Genomic DNA, 20,000 nt, shown 5'->3' with positions numbered 1-20,000 from the left:
AACACCATTCGTGTGTATACGCACGCAGAGGATCAAATACGCACGTTAAAGATCCCGTAATCCATGTCAGCGTTCGGTAGAAACAAGAACACACCAGCATGTACACCCCCCAAACCCCCTGCATGGCCGGGGAATACTCGTGTAGACGTGTGAACGTAGTAATCCCTGACCACGAACTGAGAAGAAAAAAATCTCTGGCAGAGATATGGGTCGTATAGAGCAGATGTGGGTCGTATAGAGCAGATGTGGGTCGTATAGAGTAGATGTGGGTCATATAGAGTAGATGTGGGTCATATATAGAGCAGATGTGGGTCATATAGAGCAGATATGGGTCGTACAGAGCAGATGTGGGTCATATATAGAACAGATGTGGGTCATATATAGAGCAGTGGGACTGTTGTCCTGCCAGTTCAAGAGACAGCAGGCATACGCTGGCAATTTATTATCAACTCTTACCTTCAGGCAAACGTTTCTGTGTTCTAAAATTCAAAACAAATATAACCAAATGCAACTTTGTTCCAGCCTCAGTTCAACTGTTAAACAGCAATGATTAAATGATCAGATATGTGACCAAAAATGTATGCCAGAGTGTGTGTATATGAAACGTGACATCTGAAATCAAAGTACTGTTGAATTGCATTTTGTTATTATGTCTTAACTTTGTTATAATATGTCTTACGTCTATTTTTAGTATACTATTGTATGCCTATTTTATGCCCATACTCCGATTTTGTATTGCACATGTCTGGCTGTGATGCTGTATGTGTGGTTTACTCCGTTTCCTGTGAAAGGTATCTGTCGTTGTCTTTGTTGCTTATTGTGACTATTGATTGTGCGCAGTAGGTTGCCCTTGGTTGACGTCTAAAAAAATTATGTCTTTTATGTATACATGTTGAACCCTGAAAACTGAATATGGCTGCCTACACGGCGGGGTAAAAACGGTCATAAACATAAAGCCCACTCGTGTACATACGAGTGAACGTGGGAGTTTCAGCCCACGAACGAAGAAGAATAAGAAAAAGTATACATGTTGAATGACTGATTTTCATGATTAGTTTGTGTTTTACACTACAAATGAATTTCTGTTGTTCAGATAAAGTGTTCTGTATCTGCATCTGTATCTATCTACATCTGTTTCTGCCATCCTCACCTCCGGTGGGACAATCAATTCACCACTTTCCAGTGACCAGAAACGTAAACGTTTTCATGTTACCCAGGAACCCCTCGAAGCCTGCCTACCTGGGTAGAGTCGACTGACAGCTGCCATTGGGCGCTTATCATTCGTTTCCCGTGAGCTTCAGTCAGGTTTCAGTCACGTACACACACACGCACACGCACAAAAACACACCATATCTTATTTTTGAATATATCATTTATTGCACATTTGTAGACATCCATTCATATCTGTATAGACATAGAAAATTTCACATCTCAATCCTCTCAGTCAGCCATGTTCACGTGCATAAAAAAGAATCACACAGGAGACGGATATCTTTGCAAATGTTCATATAAAAAACCCAGTATATTTGAAAAAAATCACACATTCACTCACACACTCATACTAACTATGAAGGGCAACAACACACAACACACTGCACAACACATAACGGGAACACTCATGTCTTTCAAGTCCGTTTCACTCCAGTCCTCGGTCCAGGACACAAGCTGCTCCTCAGCGCCTTCTCCACATCTTGACTGCTCTCCACGGTGCCGCCATCAGCGGTTACTACTACTTCTGCTGCTGCTGCTGCTGGGTCTCGGCCCAGCGCCAACCTACAAGCTCTTTGAATCCAAAAAATACTTTGTTCATCTGTGGTGATGTACGTGTTTAGGCTTGTCTCCGTCTTCAGTCATCGTCTTAAAAGTTTCCATTGACGCAAAGATCTGATCTTTAGAATGGAAGATCTGGATCTGGATCTGTACGTCGCCGAACCAATTTTGGTTAAGCTTATATTGCGACGGAAAAAAGTTACATCGGCATTTTTTAGTATGTGACTTTTGTTGACGATTCCAGGCGGGTGTTTGAGCCAAGTCCAGCACAACGTGTCGGTCTCATTGCTGGCTCGCGGCTGATTCCGGAGGGAGGACAAATAGGGAGGACTGTGACACATAGTTTGCAACGTCATCTCCCGGAATTGTCGGATGCCCCCGTCAGCGTCTATTCTCCACATGCGCCAATACATAAACAGACAGATCTATCACTCCACTACCTCATGTATGTTGTATTACTTTTCACTGCCCTGAATTTGCTACATTTTTATCTTCGAGCCTTGTCGTGTCGTGTTTTTGTATTTCCCCAGTCAGCGATGAACTATACCCAACATAAGATACCACTGAACACAGGTCTAGTTGTCGACACACGTTTTCCTTGATACTTTTTCACAAACGGTCCGCATAACAATTTAAAATGTGACAACAACATTCACTAAATTAAACGTCGCCGACCTTGCTACCGACTTGGGGCAGCCGGCTCCTGAACATTTAAACGTTTATAATAATGAACGAGATTCACAGTTCCCGAGTTATAACATTTGAATCTGTTAATTTTACAGACGTGATATATTGATGGGCCTGTGTATGTTGAAGAGAAGACTATGACATGTTGAGGCTATATCAGATTTATTTTCGGTGAAAATAAGTAGGGTTCTAAATTTACTATAATAAGCTAGCTTTCCTGTCACCAAATTTAGTTTCAGAATATAATTCTAACATTCAGCAAAGTTAGGTATAGATATTTGTGACAGTGTGGACTATTGCAGTATTACCTTTTACTTTGTTTATTATTATTAAATTATCTATTCATCTATTCATTTGTTTGTTTCTAATATATGTTTCAGTGATATCAAACGTCACAACCTTCAATGCATTCCTGGAAAACCCAGATCTGTTAAACCAGACCAAAGTTTCTCGACTGAAGAAACTACTTTCAGAAAATAATCTCCCCAAACATGGGAGGAAAAAACATCTGATAAACAGGTTAAAATCATTTTTCATTGAAGAAATTCTCAAAGAGAGAGATGAACATGTATCTGTGTCCAACTCATCATCATCATCTCCATCGTCCCCACCTTTTTCGTCCAAATCAGAGGATATGTCTTGTGACAGGGAGACCACATCGTCATCCTGGCCTACAGTGTCAAATGAAACTTCTGTTTCGTTTCAATTTCCAGTCCTTTTGGCGGACACAAGAAAGGGTTCGGCCACATTGAGTGGTATTGGAATCCTCAGTAAAAAAAAAAAAAAAAAATTATGGAACAACACTATTGGTCCCATCCTTGGTCAAAAACAGCTGTCATCGGGTAAGTGGCTGATCGGTTGTACTTCTGCTGATCAGCAAAAATCACTTCTGAAATGTGAAAGTTTGGCTGGCATAACTATCAAATGTTCAGTTCCGGAGGTTTTTACTGAAGGGGTGATAAAACCCATCCCCCTGGAAACCAATCTCTTAGAACTTCAAAGAGAATTTACAAATGTTAAATCTATGAAAAGACTAAAAAAAAATAAGGATGGAAGCGAATCACGCGCCGTTAAGATTACCTTTTTGACACGCAGTCTTCCGAAGCAAATCTCATTAGGGTATCAGTCATTCGCGGTGAAATCCTACGTCCCACGGATATTTCGATGCACCCGCTGCAACCGTATGGGACACACCAAAAATGCGTGCCGAGCCAAACAAGTATGCGGAAGATGTGGTCTACCTGGCCATGATGCTCACACCTGTGAGCATTCCAAAAAATGTGTGAATTTCTCAAGGGAATCATGCAGCTTCTTTTCCTGGCTGCCCCGAGTATCAGAGTACTTGCCGGTAAAATAAAATCATCCAGTCATATGCCGTATGTTGAAGCCATCGCTCTAGCCCGGGCACAGTCCGTGAACCAAGACGTAGACAGCCGGTCTCTAGCGGTTGAGGAAACAATTAAACCTACCACTACTAATCCAAAGTCATATGCTTTAGCACTAAGAAATGGCATCACTAAATCTCCAGTCAGGGATATCCCACCAACTGTAATTGCCAAGAACGTGCATGGAAAATTACTGCATGGGTCCAAACACCCGTTGGAGACAGACAAGACAGACAAGGACAGGGTTACTCTTGAAGATAGAACTGACAACACACAAGAAAATAACAAATCTGGCAAATCATCTAGCTGTTCAGAACAGTCAACACCATTACGGAAATACATCAACTCACAGCAGTCTGCATCTGATCAAACATCAAGCTGTTCAGAACAATCAACACCATCCTGCAACACTCCTGTCAATACACATCAACCAACATTTGTGAAGACCAACCCCAATCAGACAAAAGAATCAATCTCACCAGTGTCTGCAATTTCCGATCCTTCTGATTTTGTACTTGGAAGTATAATCACGTTTTTGGAAAACCTTACTACTCAGTTTGTCAACATTATGAAAAACATAACGGGCGTCATGACGTCCTCAATCTCTGAACTGAAATCAATATTGTCAAATTGCCGTGCGAATTCCAAATGAATGTATGTAAGGTAAATGTGTCTTTATTTTTTTCTTCTCCTGAAGTACATTAGACAGATACTCTTTATTCTATGTATCTATTCACTTATGCAGACAGCAGGATGTAATGATGATGGGTGTGGCGCAGGCCTATTTCGCTTTTTGCAATGGAACTGTAGAAGTAAATGTAATTTTGACTATCTGATCCATTTTCTGCAAGATCACAACTTTCATATAATTGCCCTCCAGTCCCTCAATTGTTATAAAAGCAATCTCCCTAAGTTAGAGGGTTACTTCTACCCTCCAGTTATTGATGAGACAGAGCGCAAAGGAAAAGTTAAAGTTGCAACCTATATTTCAGATTTTATCATATATAAAGCTAGAAAACCACCATGTCATAGTATAGACAAACGTTTGTATTCTTCAACTATAGAGCTTTCTGTTTTAGATAAAACATTAATTGTAGTTAACTGTTACTACCCTGATGGAGTTTCAAGAGGTGAAGCTGACTGGTTAATGGATTTAGATTTATCCCATAGCTGGATAATTCTAGGGGATTTTAATGCGCACTATGCCTTGTGGTCGGAAAAAATTGCGAATTCACAACCAACAATGAATATCTAGCCAATACCATAGTTAATTCTAACTGAACTATATAAAATGATTGTTCGATAACAAGAATCGCTGATCGGGCAGATAAAAAAAATTCTTCAATAGACATCTCTTTGGTGTCGACCGATATAAATCCATACTGTGAATGGCAAGTTCTCAAAACACCACTGGGGAGTGACCACATTCCAGTTGAAATAGTATTATCTGTAAAACACGAGATCATAATTAAAGATAATATGGGGTTGAAGTATAATGAAAAGAAAGCAAACTGGGATCTGTTTGGTAATATGCTGGCTTATTACTCTGCTGATCTAAATTTCAGCACTGATGTTACATCACAAGAAGATTTAGAAATTTGTTATCAGTCTCTCAGGAATGTTATTCTGAAGGCTGCTGATGGTTCAATTCCAAAAGTAAAGTATATAACCAATCCAAAACGGTCTGGTAATCCTTGGTGGAACAGCTCATGTGAAATAGCAGTCAATAAGAAAACAGCTTTCACAAACTGGCATAGGTATCGAAAAATAGGGAGGTACCCGTAAAGTCGACAGCTCATTGCGTCGACAGCTCATACACATTTTAGGATCGGTAAAACATTTTTCAGAATACAATTACAATATCGGCACGGTCACACACACACACACACACACACACACACACACACACACACACACACGTACACACGAAAGAGAGGAGAGAGAGGGGGGGGGGGGAGGGAGGGAGAGAGAGAGACAGACAGACAGACAGAGAGAGAGACAGAGACAGACAGACAGAGACAGACAGAGACGCACACACACACACACTTTTAACGCGTAAACCTTGCATCGTATGTGCACTAGTTTTTTCCCCCCGTTCTTTATTATTTGTTTGCTGTCGACGCAATGAGCTGTCGAACTGCACAACAAGTATAAACAGGCTAATAGTTTTAGTAATAGAACAGTGGCTGCTGCCAAAAAGATGTACTACACAAATCTGATCAACGACTGTACTAGCACCCCAACTGCCTCTTCAAAACTGTGGAGAGAAATAAAGCAAATAAAGGGTGTTTATAATCTTCCTGATCCTCCTTTGTATGAAAATGATATTGTGTATAAAACTAGGGAAGAGAAAGCCGAGTTATTTGCGGATACATTCGCAAAAATGAGTCAGACAGAATACTTGCCATCCAAAGAGCAAAAGAGAAGGAAACAGTTTGAAGATGTGAACTGCCCCTGTGAAATGGATAAGAATGATAGCAGTGCATCTTACATTAATGCAGACTTAACGCTGGGGGATATAAACCGTGCTCTCAATGCTGTTAAGTCAGGGAAAGTTGCGACAGGCTCAGATCCAATATCATACAACATGATCAGACATTTTCCAAATATCTTTTTAAAAAGAGTGTTAGATTTTTTTCAGATTTGCTGGAATTCTGGTATCCTTCCTATTGATTGGAAGAAAGCAACCATAGTACCTATTCTCAAACAAGGAAAACCGAAATCTAACCCTTCCAGTTACCGACCTGTTTCGTTAACTCCCCATCTTGGGAAGGTTTTTGAGAGAATTTTGAAAACTAGATTAGAACACTTTCTGGAGAAGAAAGGAATTTTACCTACTTTCCAGGCTGGTTTTAGAAGAGGTAGGGGTGTTACTGATCATGTCGTCCATCTAACTTCTCATGTTATGAAGGCACTCGCAAAGCGTCACTCCACGGTCGCAACTTTCTTTGACATTCATAGAGCCTATGACTCTGTGTGGCACTATAAATTGATTCATAAAGCAAATACAGTAGGGTTGGGAGGTCGATTTCTTAGATTTCTTAAGTCATTCTTATCCCAGAGGACACTCCAGGTGAGATTAGGGGGTATATTATCCAGATCAAGGTCCGTCAATATGGGTGTTCCCCAGGGAAGTGTGATTTCTCCCACTCTGTTTTCACTAATGCTTTATGATATGAAAAATAACACAAATGGTGCCACATTAGTAGCTTACGCAGATGACATAGCTCTCTGGAAGAATGTAAACTGTAATATTACAAACAATACATCAAAACGAAATAAAATTATTAAGCATTTTCAAGATGCCATCGACAACATTGTGGAAAGAAAGTGGTTTTCTCCTGTCTGCTGAAAAGACTGTTTTCGTCATATTTACTAAAAAGTTGATTGAATTTGAAGGCAGGGATGCTATTAAAATAAAGGTAAATGACACTATCATATATCCGAATAAACAGGTGAAATTTCTCGGTGTTATCTTCCATTATAAACTGTTTTGGACTAAGCATATAAACTATCTTATTGAGAAGGCGAGGAAGAAAATAGCTCTATTACGTGTGCTTTCTGGAATCCCCGTTATAAATTGTGGCAATAATCTTATCAATGCTGCAATTGAACTAGTCCGCTCAATTATATCATATGGTCAGGAAATCTATTTCACTGCTTCAAACTCATCTTCATAAACTGACAAGTATTGATTCCTTAGCTTTTAAGATTGCACTTGGGTTACCGCGATGGGCTTCAATCAACAAAACATACAAAGAAGCTGGTGTTTTACCATTACCTGAACACAGGAAATTAAGTGCCTGTAACTACATGGTAAGGGCTAGAGCTGTTCCAAATTCGGTTGTCTCTGAAATTGATGAAGAAACATACATCTGTAGAGAAATTCGTAACAAAGCTGTATACATGTCCTTGTTCGATTTTACTAAGTCAGTCTTTGAGAGTTGCAGTCTGTCTCTTTCCCAGATTGCGAAAATTCCGCATTTTTTTCACCCGCCTTGGCTGACTGAGCAAGCAAATACTATTTTTACATATGGACAATTAAAAAAGAGTGACAGTCCACTCATTATTGCCTCTCGGGCCAAAGAACTAATTAATACCCATTTCAAATATTACCTCCGTGTTTTCACAGATGGATCAATCAGTAGTAACTCTGAAGTTGGAGCCGCTTTTGTAATCCCCGAGCTTAACATTAAAAAGTGATTCCACTTAACTAAAGGTTGTTCAATTTTTACTGCTGAATTGTTTGCAATTCTGATGGCTTTCACCCCCCTTTTTTTTTTTTTAGTGATATGCCTCTTGTGCCTGCAAAAGTCCTTATACTATCTGATTCAAAATCAGCATTGATGGCTTTAAATAATCAGTCTTCATCTGAACGACCAGATATGTACGAAATTTTGTATTTAATTCACCAGTTAATTATGCGAGGCTCCGACATTTCACTCTTGTGGGTTCCTGGACATTCTAATCTTCGTGGCAACGAAATGGCCGATTTTTGTGCCAAGGAAGCGGCATCGAACAATTCAGTTTCAATCAATTACAATATTCCTATTTCTGTTTCTGAAGCCTGTACTATTCTTTCAACATATATCTGGAGTTTCAGACAGAAACAGTTCTTAGAAAACTCAAAAAAGAAGCTCTGGTGGGATCTCTCTCTTCCAGTAAGAAAAGGCACTAACCCCCCAGGATCAATTTCCACAAGAAACTTGACACACAGGCTAAGAACTAATGCATGGTTATGCAGATTTTTGAAACTGTCACCACTATGTATTTGTGGTAAGACCCTTGACATCCCACATATTTTGCTCGAATGTCCAGATACACATTTACATGTCACACCCCTTCATGATATGATTACATCCTTTAATCTTCCATTCGCCATGTCCAGCGTTTTTCACCCTAGCAAAGAAAATGGTTGGTCTCTGACAAAAACCACAGTTGACCTAATTAAAAACCATCCAATTGGTCGGTTTTTCTAATTTGTTTCATCCCCCTTCTAATTTATTTATTTATTTATTTATTTTTTATTCGTTTATTTATTTATTTATTTATTTTATGCTGCAGAGGTTCCCCTCTGTTTTATTTAATCCAAAGTAGTGTTTCGTTTTGGGTGATAGCGTCAGATTTGCTTGTAGAGCAAAGTTCCCATTATTCTAATTAGTGGAACTGTTCGACCCTAACATGTAATATGTCGTCTTGATTACATTACGAAACCTTAATTTGATGAGAAAGAGTGAGACAGTGTGAGTGTGTGTGTGAGTGAGTGGGCAGGGGAATGAGGTGGGGGAATTATAATCGGCGTTTGTGCGCATGCATGGATGTATGTAGGGAGAGGGTGGGGGAGACACGTATGTGAGTATGTGTGTGCGTTAGAATATTTTTTGAGATAATGATGTTAATGAAACTTGGTAAATTGATTTGTTAATTTTTTTTTTTTTTTTTAAATCATACCTTCCCTAAAATCAGAATTTCCTTGTGTTGCTCAGTTAATATTTTATTCAAATGGTTGCGAAAATGTCAGTACAACAAACGGTTAATCTGACAATAAATGGTTTCAGTCAGTCAGTCAGTCTCTGTATTGTCTTGTCTTGTCCGTTAGTCCCGTCAGTCACGTGTGTGTGAGTGGGTGCGTGTGTGCCCTGTACAATTTCACTTACTTCCCTAGGTTCAGTCACACATCATCTTCACCATTAATTTGCCAATGATATAGTTTTGTATTTGTATTTGTATTTCTTTTTATCACAACAGATTTCTCTGTGAAATTCGGGTTGCTCTCCCCAGGGAGAGCGCGTCGCTATATTACAGCGCCATCCATTTTTAAAATATTTTTTTCTGCGTGCAGTTTTATTTGTTTTTCCTATCGAAGTGGATTTTTCTACAGATTTTTGCCAGGAACAATCCTATTGTTGCCGTGGGTTCTTTTACGTGCGCTAAGTGCATGCTGCACACGGGACCTCGGTTTATTGTTTCCTTAGCTATCGTCTTCGTAATATATATCTTTTAGCCTCTTTCTGTCTTTCGAATGCAATCATATGTTTTCCAAGCAAGCGCTAGTAATTACAAATTTATATTCCATTATTCCAGAGTTACGAAGAATCCAATCAAATCAAATTATGGTGCTTAGATCTTCGCCGACCACAAAGGCCATCTCAAGGCTTTCGCCACGTTAAGCGTTAAGAAGAAAGTCTCAGTGGAAATCATTCTATAGTGATACAAAGATTAGGTAAAATCAAGTGTAAGCAAAACAATATTCTTTTCTCCCTGTCACAGTAGCAATGATATCATAAACACTTTGACCAAAAGGAATCTTACTGCCAAGTTTAGAAACAGTATGATAATATAATAGCATCGAGTTGTTGTGTGTTTTTTTTAAGACCAAAAAGCAAAACGACCATCAAATGCACATACAAATACACTTATCCAAATTACTCCATCGCCGCTATAAAAATTAATTAAAATAAACACCAGAATTATTCTGAGTTCACTCAAGCGCCCCATGCGCCTCGTGCAACCACACATATCAAAATTGACTCTCACCTGAGCACTAGGGTATCAGAGCCGAAGTTCTATGCGGCTGTGAATCGAACAGCCGCACAGGTTCGGTGACAAACAAGTTGTGCCAGAGAGCATGCATCAATCTGAGGTCTCATAAAAGAAAAATAAATGTTCACTCAAGCGCCTCGTGCAACCACACACATCAAAATTGACTCTCTCAAGAAAGTCTTCTGCCACACGAAAAAGAAACGTCTACTTCGATGTGATGACTTCCATCACAACATTCTATCAGCCAAAGGCACATGACTTCCTTCACAACATTCTATCAGCCAAAGGCACATGACTTCCTTCACAACATTCTATCAGCCAAAGGCACATGACTTCCTTCACAACATTCTATCAGCCAAAGGCACATGACTTCCTTCACAACATTCTATCAGCCAAAGGCACATGACTTCCTTCACAACATTCTATCAGCCACAGACACATGACTTCCATCACAACATTTTATCAGCCAAAGACACATGACTTCTATCACAACATTCTATCAGCCAAAGGCACAACCACTGAATTTTGCCGGGTTCCCTGTCATGTTGGTATAAAAGGAAATGAAATGGCCGACAGAGCAGCAACAAATGGTGCACAAGGAATAGAGAATACTTTTTGAAATAGTTTCAAACAATCAGTTTCAGAATGTTGCACACTTCCCGAGTCTTCAATATGGAGCAGATGTCAAGCTAGTGCTGATGACAGGATTACATACCCAAAGGAAAAGGGGTTAACAACTGAAATTACACCATTTCGAATAAGACTAGACGCTTTCAAGACAAAGTTTAGCCAAAAAAAAATATTTATTGTGTTTGTGGTAAACAGATCACACGAAATCATATTTTGTTTCAGTGTCAAACAATTGCCAGATTACTTTCAAAGTCATGTAAAGTCAGAACATTTTCAAAACAAAACATAAAAGAAATAATGTCCAACCAATTACTGTTGACTGAAATTGCCGAATCACTGTTATATAGTCCAGTTGGAGTGTTTCTGTGATGCGATCTTCTTTTTTTGTACTGGTGTTTATGTTGTTAATTGCCGTTACACAGATATTTACGAATTGTGGATTCCATTGTTCTAGTTTATCCCGCTTTTTTCCCTTTTTTCTTTTTTTTTCTTTGTATCCACCTTTAACTGCCATCTCCATCCCCATATCACACACACACACACACACACACACACGCACACACGCACGCACGCACGCACACACACACACACACACACACACACACACACACACACACACACACACACACACACACACACACACACACACACACACTGAAAGACCCTGTTTGTATTTCAGACCAGTGCTCTCAATATGTAGATATGTCACCTTCAGTTTTTTCATCCATCCTGCACTGTGCTGCTCTTGGTCTTCGGCGCGCTCTGTCAGCCTTCAGTGTGTTGTGGAAACAAGAACGTCCCCAGTATGCACGCCCCCGAAAAAGGAGTATGGCTACCTACATGGTGCGATAAATAGACAGAACGGTCTTACACTTAAAATGTTACATGTCTCTATGTGTGTGTGTGTGTGTGTGTGTGTGTGTGTGTGTGTGTGTGTGTGTGTGTGTTTAACAGGAAAGACCTTCAACTCTTACACGACGATGTTGGGAACGTGGATACCAAAGGCCTCCAAGGATCATAAACTGTCTCTCCTCAGTGAGTAGACATGTGTCATTATCAGTAAGAGATAAACCTTTGTTCTCAGTGAGTAGACATGTGTTGTTGTCAGTAAGAGATAAACTGTCTGTTCTCAGTGAGTAGACATGTGTTGTTGTCAGTAAGAGATAAACTGTTGTCAGTGAGTAGACATGTGTTGTTGTCAGTAAGAGATAAACTGTCTGTTCTCAGTGAGTACACATGTGTTGTTGTCAGTAAGAGATAATCTGTCTGTTCTCAGTGAGTAGACATGTGTTGCTGTCAGTAAGAGATAAACTGTCTGTTCTCAGTGAGTAGACATGTGTTGTTGTCAGTAAGAGATAAACTGTCTGTTCTCAGTGAGTAGACATGTGTTGTTGTCAGTAAGAGATAAACTGTTGTCAGTGAGTAGACATGTGTTGTTGTCAGTAAGAGATAAACCGTTGTCAGTGAGTAGACATGTGTTGTTGTCAGTAAGAGATAAACTGTCTGTTCTCAGTGAGTAGACATGTGTTGCTGTCAGTAAGAGATAAACTGTTGTCAGTGAGTAGACATGTGTTGTTGTCAGTAAGAGATAAACTGTCTGTTCTCAGTGAGTAGACATGTGTTGCTGTCAGTAAGAGATAAACTGTCTGGTCTCAGTGAGTAGACATGTGTTGTTGTCAGTAAGGGATAAACTGTCTGTTGTCAGTGAGTAGACATGTATTGTTGTCAGTAAGAGATAAACTGTCTGTTCTCAGTGAGTAGACATGTGTTGCTGTCAGTAAGAGATAAACTGTTCTCAGTGAGTAGACATGTATTGTTGTCAGTAAGAGATAAACTGTCTGTTGTCAGTGAGTAGACATGTGTTGTTGTCAGTAAGAGATAATCTGTCTGTTCTCAGTGAGTAGACATGTATTGTTGTCAGTAAGAGATAAACTGTCTGTTGTCAGTGAGTAGACATGTGTTGTTGTCAGTAAGAGATAAACTGTCTGTTCTCAGTGAGTAGACATGTGTTGTTGTCAGTAGGAAGGTGGCAGAATGGTTAAGACGCTCAGCTGCCAATACAGAGAGTCCGTGAGGGTGTGGGTTCGAATCCCGCTCTCGCCCTTTCTCCTAAGTTTGACTGGAAAATCAAACTGAGCGTCTAGTCTTTCGGATGAGACGATAAACCGAGGTCCCGTGTGCAGCACGCACTTGGCGCACTGAAAAAGAACCCATGGCAACGAGAGTGTTGTCCTCTGGCGAAATTACGTAAAATGAAATCCACTTTCATAGGTACACAAATATGTAAGCATGCACTCAAGGCCTGACTAAGCGCGTTGGGTTATGCTGCTGGTCAGGCATCTGCTCAACAGATGTGGTGTAGCGTGTATGGATTTGTCCGAACGCAGTGACGCCTCCTTGAGAAAGTGAAACTGAAACTGAAACTGTTGTCAGTAAGAGATAAACTGTCTGTTCTCAGTGAGTAGACATGCATTGTTGTCAGTAAGAGATAAACTGTCTGTTGTCAGTGAGTAGACATGTGTTGTTGTCAGTAAGAGATAATCTGTCTGTTCTCAGTGAGTAGACATGTGTTGTTGTCAGTAAGAGATAAACTGTCTGTTGTCAGTGAGTAGACATGTGTTGTTGTCAGTAAGAGATAAACTGTCTGGTCTCAGTGAGTAGACATGTGTTGTTGTCAGTAAGAGATAAACTGTCTGGTCTTAGTGAGTAGACTTGTGTTGTTGTCAGTAAGAGAGAAAGTGTTCTCATGGAGTATATGTGTGTTGTCAGTAAGAGATAAACTGTCTGCTTACAGTGAGAGTGGTTTGAAAATAATTCATGTTCGTCTGTATTGAGGATTTTTCGTGGAGTTTTTTTAGCTTCATCGGAACACCAATATTGAGTCCCCTTGATAAGACAACGTGATAGAAACAAGGTGTAGAATAAAGTACTAGATAAATCAAGATAAATGCATAATCAGAAAACAGAGATTCAGGTACACAGTTGTGTGCTAACATTTAGGTATAACATGTTGTCAAATTAATTCACTGATAAATATTAGTGGTGCAGAATGGATATCATTGTAGGTTCGCATGAATGTATGAGTGTTATTGTGCCTGCGTGTTTGTGGAGTGGTAATCTGGTGGCAACGTGTCCTCCCAAGAAGCCAGACAATCTGAGGCAGCAGGATGGAACCCACACTCACCAGTACTTTCTCCTCCGCCAGACCTTGACGCTAGTCATTCGGATGGCACGATAAACCGTGGTTCCGTATGTAGCATGCACTTGGCGCACGTAAAAGAACCCACGGTTACACAAGGGATGTTCTGGGCAAAAATCGGTAGAAAAATCTACATTGAAAGGAAATCACATACACTTTTAGGCAGAAAGAAGAAGAAGAAGAAGAAGAAGAAATAAAACAAACGAACAAATAAAAAAAATATTTATTTTGAAAAACTAGAAACATGGCGCTGCACCGAAGCAACGCGCTCTGCCCGCTGAGAGCAGGCCATAATTCACGTATATACGTTGTGACAATGCAATACAATACAATACAACACGATTTCTTTTTGCTAGTTATTTTCCCTTATTATCTCTTTTTTTTAGGGAGTTGAGGGTGTGTGTGGAGGTCTGTTTCGTAGTTTCCATAAGCTGAATTATATATCAACCCTTAGAACAGAGCTGTAAAATTTTACCAATAACATTTGCCATTGTCATTGTGTGTGTGTGTGTGTGTGTGTGTGTGTGTGTGTGTGTGTGTCTCCCCCGTGTGCGTGTGTATGTGTGTGTGTGTGTGTGTGTGTGTGTGTGTGTGTGTGTGTGTGTGTGTGTGTGTGTGTGTGTGTGTGTGTGTGTGTTAGTGGACGGCAGTCCAGCCAATGTTTGGCAGAACAACAGGTGGGCCATGTTCCCTGGGAACGAGAGATGCACAGAGCCCCGCATCATCACTGCTGACTACATTCGGCACCTGACTCCCAACGCCAAGATCATCGTGATGCTGAGAAACCCCACCAACCGGTGAGTCAGTCTTCCTGTCTGTCATGGTCTGTAATCTCTAGGAACATATGTTTGGGTGTGTTGGGGCTGGGGGTATATGTGGGATTTGGGATTTACATGGTGTTGTTTTCTTTTTCTGTTGCTGCTGTCATTGATTTTTGACTCACTTGTGTAAACAAAGTGAGTATGTTTTATCTCAGTGTTCGGTTGTGTGTGTGTGTGTGTGTGTGTGTGTGTGTGTGTGTGTGTTTCCGTGGTAAACTTTAACATTGCCGTTTTCTCTGCAAATACTTTGTCAGTTGACACCAAATTTGGGATACAAATAGGAAAAATTCAGTTCTTTCCAGTCATCTTGTTTAAAACAGTATTGCACCTCTGGGATGGGCACCAAAAAAATTTAAATGAAGCCAAATTATATGCAAAATGAATTTACTGTGTTATATATTTTTTTTTTATTCTCTAAACTTGGCACTTTGATCTGCTGTTCTGACACAGCGTCAAGAGCATCACTTTTATCATTTTTTGTTCAAACAGGAATTTCATTTGCTAAGCGTGGAAGTTATATTTCTGGTGCATGTCTTTGGTGCAGCTAGTAAAAAAGGGAAATTAATCTGTAATTAATGCTAGGGGGGTAATTTGCTTTAAACTGATCTTTCTCATCAAAAAAATTACATTTTCAAATTATACTCAATACATAAAAAGCTTGTGTGTTTTACTCTCAGTGTCCAGGGCGTTCACTATGTTCATTCGCCCAAGTGGTCTTTTTCGGAAAATACTAAAATCAATACTATGAGTGGACCTTATAGATCTATTGGCTGAGCCCTGAAGGTCATGGGCAAAAATCAATTGTTTACACATATTTATACATATTCAAAGAGCGTGCTCATATTCCTCGCGAACGCGAAGGACGCCATTTTGTTTCAAGTAGTTGACCTGCCCGTTCAATCCTATATTCAGTCGACAATACACGATAACATGTGATGGAAAGTTGGAGAAGGAGACCGTAAAATATTTATTCAGAGAAAGATTTGTGAACGCCTAATCACTTACTGGATTATGCTCCAAACTGCCATAAAAATATCAACAAAATCAGTCGGAATTCACAGTTAAAAATTGTAAACCATGAGAGTTAATACCCTTGATGAAACGTAAAAATTTCCAGTCTTGACTTTTCTCAAAATGAAGTCCTTTTCACTTCATACGACGTTTAGAAGTACTTGTACTTGGCCCTACATGTTATTAGTTTAACAACATACTCAATTTTCATATCAACTTTAAAACTATAAATCTAGAATGAACATAAAAGAGAAATTGAATCAACCTTGTCGAACATTCCCGGCGGATGTAACTAAACTTGTACATCTACCTAGATCCAGGGAAAACGGCTAAATGTTGCAGTGTGATTGCGGCGATAGCCACGTCTCCTTTACCGCGGACTTAAAAAGAATTCTTAATTGCCTTTAAAGATTTTTTGAATGCCCAAGATACACCAGAATAATATGATTTAAACCGCGTTCTCACTGCGAATACCGCAATCAATTTATCGCCCTTTTAAAAAAACATGTTTAAATGTTAAATTTTTGAACGTCAGTTAAGGAGCCACGATAGTGTTTTGAGTAAAACAGTTTCTTCTAACCCGAACACGCGGGGTTCGAATCTGCTTTCAGGGCTTTTTCTTTCATTCTTTTTTTAAATTTAAATTAAAAAAACAAACAAACCCGAAGCTTTATAATAACAAATACAGAACACATTTTAACGATTAGATTTTTTAAGTGTATCACAAGTGAGTCTTGAAGGCCTTGCCTCTCTTGTTTTTTAAATTTTTCTTTGTGAAAAAAGAGAGACTGTATTAGGTTTATATATTGGCTGAAATTTCACACACACACACACACACACACACACACACACACACACACACACACACACACACACACACGTGCACACTTACCATTACACATGAACTTGCACATTTACTGTTTCTTGACCAGCCACTAACCAAAACATCGATTATCGATTTGGATGTTTTCAAATGCATGTTTGAAGTTATTCCAGAAACAGCTGTTGTCATTAGTGTCGTCAGTGAGAGGTATGTGATAGACCACTTGCAGCCTTCGGGATTTAATCATCTCTCCATATTTTGTGACATTTCGTGAAAACATACTTACTTTGATGAAGTGGTCATTAAACGTTTTATGTAGCCTGTGTACATTATATAGGTATACCGTGTTGAAAATTGAGGGACAGCTTCCACATTGGCATTATGTCATTAAAAAAACGTTCAGTTTGAAGCCTTCATCTGGGAGTTTCATCCATCCATTTATCCATCCACCCATCCATACATCCATTGCTAGAGAGATACACAGACAGACAGGCAGACAAACAGACAGACAGACAGACAGAGAGATAGATAGATAGATAGATAGATAGATAGACAGATAGATAGATAGACAGACAGATAGACAGATAGATAGATGCTTGCAGGACTTTCATTAAAGAGTGCAGTCAGTTTGATTGCCCAATGGACAATTAAATGAGTAAGTTTCCTTTTTCTTTCATTCCAGATTGTACTCTGACTACTTATACATCAACGAAAGGGCGAATAAAAGTCAGGAAGACTTTCACATGGTTGTTAACAAGAACATCGCTACGTTCAACACCTGTGTGAAGGAAAGAAACCTCCGAAGTTGTGCCTATAACACTACGCTGTTTACAGTAAGGAAAATGACATTTCACTGTGAATTGTGCCTATGACACTACGCTGTTTACAGTAAGGTAAATGATATTCCACTGTGAATTGTGCCTATAACACTACGTTGTTCACAGTAAGGAAAATGACATTTCACTGTGAATTGTGCCTATAACACTACGCTGTTCACAGTAAGGAAAATGACATTTCACTGTGACTGAATTGTTCCTATAACACTACGCTGTTCACTGTAAGGAAAATGACATTTCACTGTGGATTGTGCCTATAACACTACGCTGTTCACAGTAAGGAAAATGACATTTCACTGTGAATTGTGCCTATAACACTACGCTGTTCACAGTAAGGAAAATGACATTTCACTGTGAATTGTGCCTATAACACTACGTTGTTCACAGTAAGGAAAATGACATTTCACTGTGAATTGTGCCTATAACACTACGCTGTTCACAGTAAGGAAAATGACATTTCACTGTGACTGAATTGTTCCTATAACACTACGCTGTTCACTGTAAGGAAAATGACATTTCACTGTGGATTGTGCCTATAACACTACGCTGTTCACAGTAAGGAAAATGACATTTCACTGTGAACTGCGGTAATGAAGAAAAGTAGCTTGCAATGGGACATGTATGTATGAAACTTGGTTAGCATTAATGTCATATTTGCACATACAATAATCAATATGTTATCATATTATCATTATTGATCCATCAAGGGAATTTATTCGCGCATCCATAGGATTTACACGTTACATCACCTTTTTGTTTTTCTTTCCATTTTCGAAATTTTCGGGTTTTCTGAATCAACACATCCATTCATTTGACTGTACTCCCGACTCCTTGTACAAGCTGTTCTCTGCGCCTTGCTCTCTCTCTCTCTTCCCCCCCCACCCCCAACACACACACACACACACACACACACACACACACACACACACACTTATGGCTTATATCAAGAGTATTTTAAACATGTTATTCCACTAACTTATGTCTAAAAAGATAAACGCAACATCAGTAATACAGGGATCCTATGAAACATTACTGATATTTTGAAAATTGTTCAGGCAACGGTGCGCTATCCAAGAAGTCATGTAGTGGGTTGCATAAGCAAACTTAGCTGCTTTCATTATCGTTAAGAATGTTCCTAAATCCACGGTAAATTCCGTATACTTTGGAATGTTCTTAACTCTAAGCAAACGTGGCGCTGCACAGATCGTCTATTACCACCCGGCCCTCGACCTAAATAAAAGGCCAGAAAGACACTCACAGCTTCACTCACACACAGGAAATGACCTAAATAACAGGCCATATAGACACTCACAGCTTCACCCACACACAGGAAATGACCTAAATAACAGGCCATTGAGACACTCACAGCTTCACTCACACACAGGAAATGACCTAAATAAAAGACCATATAGACACTCACAGCCTTCACCCACACACAGGAAATGACGATAAAATTGACAGACATGGACAGTCAGCAGATATGTTCGAGAATATTGATCATCTGGAAATGTATCAAACTTTATTCAAAATGTTGTACAGACCGAAGAAAGGAATTGTTATCATGTGCGTTATATCCCAGCTTCCAGTCAATGAGTCCAGAAGAATGTGACAATCAATATATTATTAAATTCGAAAAAAAACTACCTTCTTTATCACAACGATTCAAACACTGTTGCCTTTATTATGTGTATCTTTCTGTCACAGAAAGGTCTACGTTTATTCATCGGGGTGTATTCGGTGTTCGTGGAGGACTGGCTGTTACGTTTCCCACGGGACCAGATGCTGTTTATCCGCTTGGAGGACGTGCAGAGTGGTGCTGACACTGTGCCCGCCGTCTTCAGGTTCCTGGGACTTGGTAAGATGTGTGCACGTGTGTTCATCGAAATGAGATGTGTGCACGTGTGTTCATCGAAATGAGATGTGTGCACGTGTGTTCATCGAAATGAGATGTGTGCACGTGTGTTCATCGAAATGAGATGTGTGCACGTGTGTTCAGCAACATAAGGTGTGTGCACGTGTGTTCATCAACATAAGATGTGTGCACGTGTGTTCATCAACATAAGATGTGTGCACGTGTGTTCATCAAAATAAGATGTGTGCACGTGTGTTCATCAAAATAAGGTATGTGCACGTGTGTCTAGCAAAATAAGATGTGCACGTGTGTTCATCAACATAAGGTGTGTGCATATGTATTCATCAACATAAAATGTGTGCACGTGTGTTCATCAAAATAAGATGTGTGCACTGTGCTCACCAAGATAAGATGTGTGCACTGTGCTCACCAAGATAAGATGT

General features: G+C 39.6%; 1 protein-coding gene across 1 annotated transcript in view; it reads left to right on the top strand.

The window, feature by feature from the left end:
* Positions 1–20,000, top strand: part of LOC143284192 (carbohydrate sulfotransferase 15-like) — a 24,446-nt gene that overhangs the window by 2,334 nt on the left and 2,112 nt on the right. The window contains exons 3-6 of the mRNA XM_076590860.1: positions 11,970–12,050; positions 14,855–15,011; positions 17,552–17,702; positions 19,410–19,560. Coding sequence (XP_076446975.1) covers positions 11,970–12,050; positions 14,855–15,011; positions 17,552–17,702; positions 19,410–19,560 — 540 coding nt within the window. The remainder of the gene's footprint in view (positions 1–11,969; positions 12,051–14,854; positions 15,012–17,551; positions 17,703–19,409; positions 19,561–20,000) is intronic.

Source organism: Babylonia areolata, chromosome 7, assembly GCF_041734735.1.
Source record: "Babylonia areolata isolate BAREFJ2019XMU chromosome 7, ASM4173473v1, whole genome shotgun sequence".
In the NCBI taxonomy this organism is placed as follows: Eukaryota; Metazoa; Mollusca; class Gastropoda; order Neogastropoda; family Buccinidae; genus Babylonia; species Babylonia areolata.
This window is presented reverse-complemented; position numbering and strand designations above follow the sequence as displayed.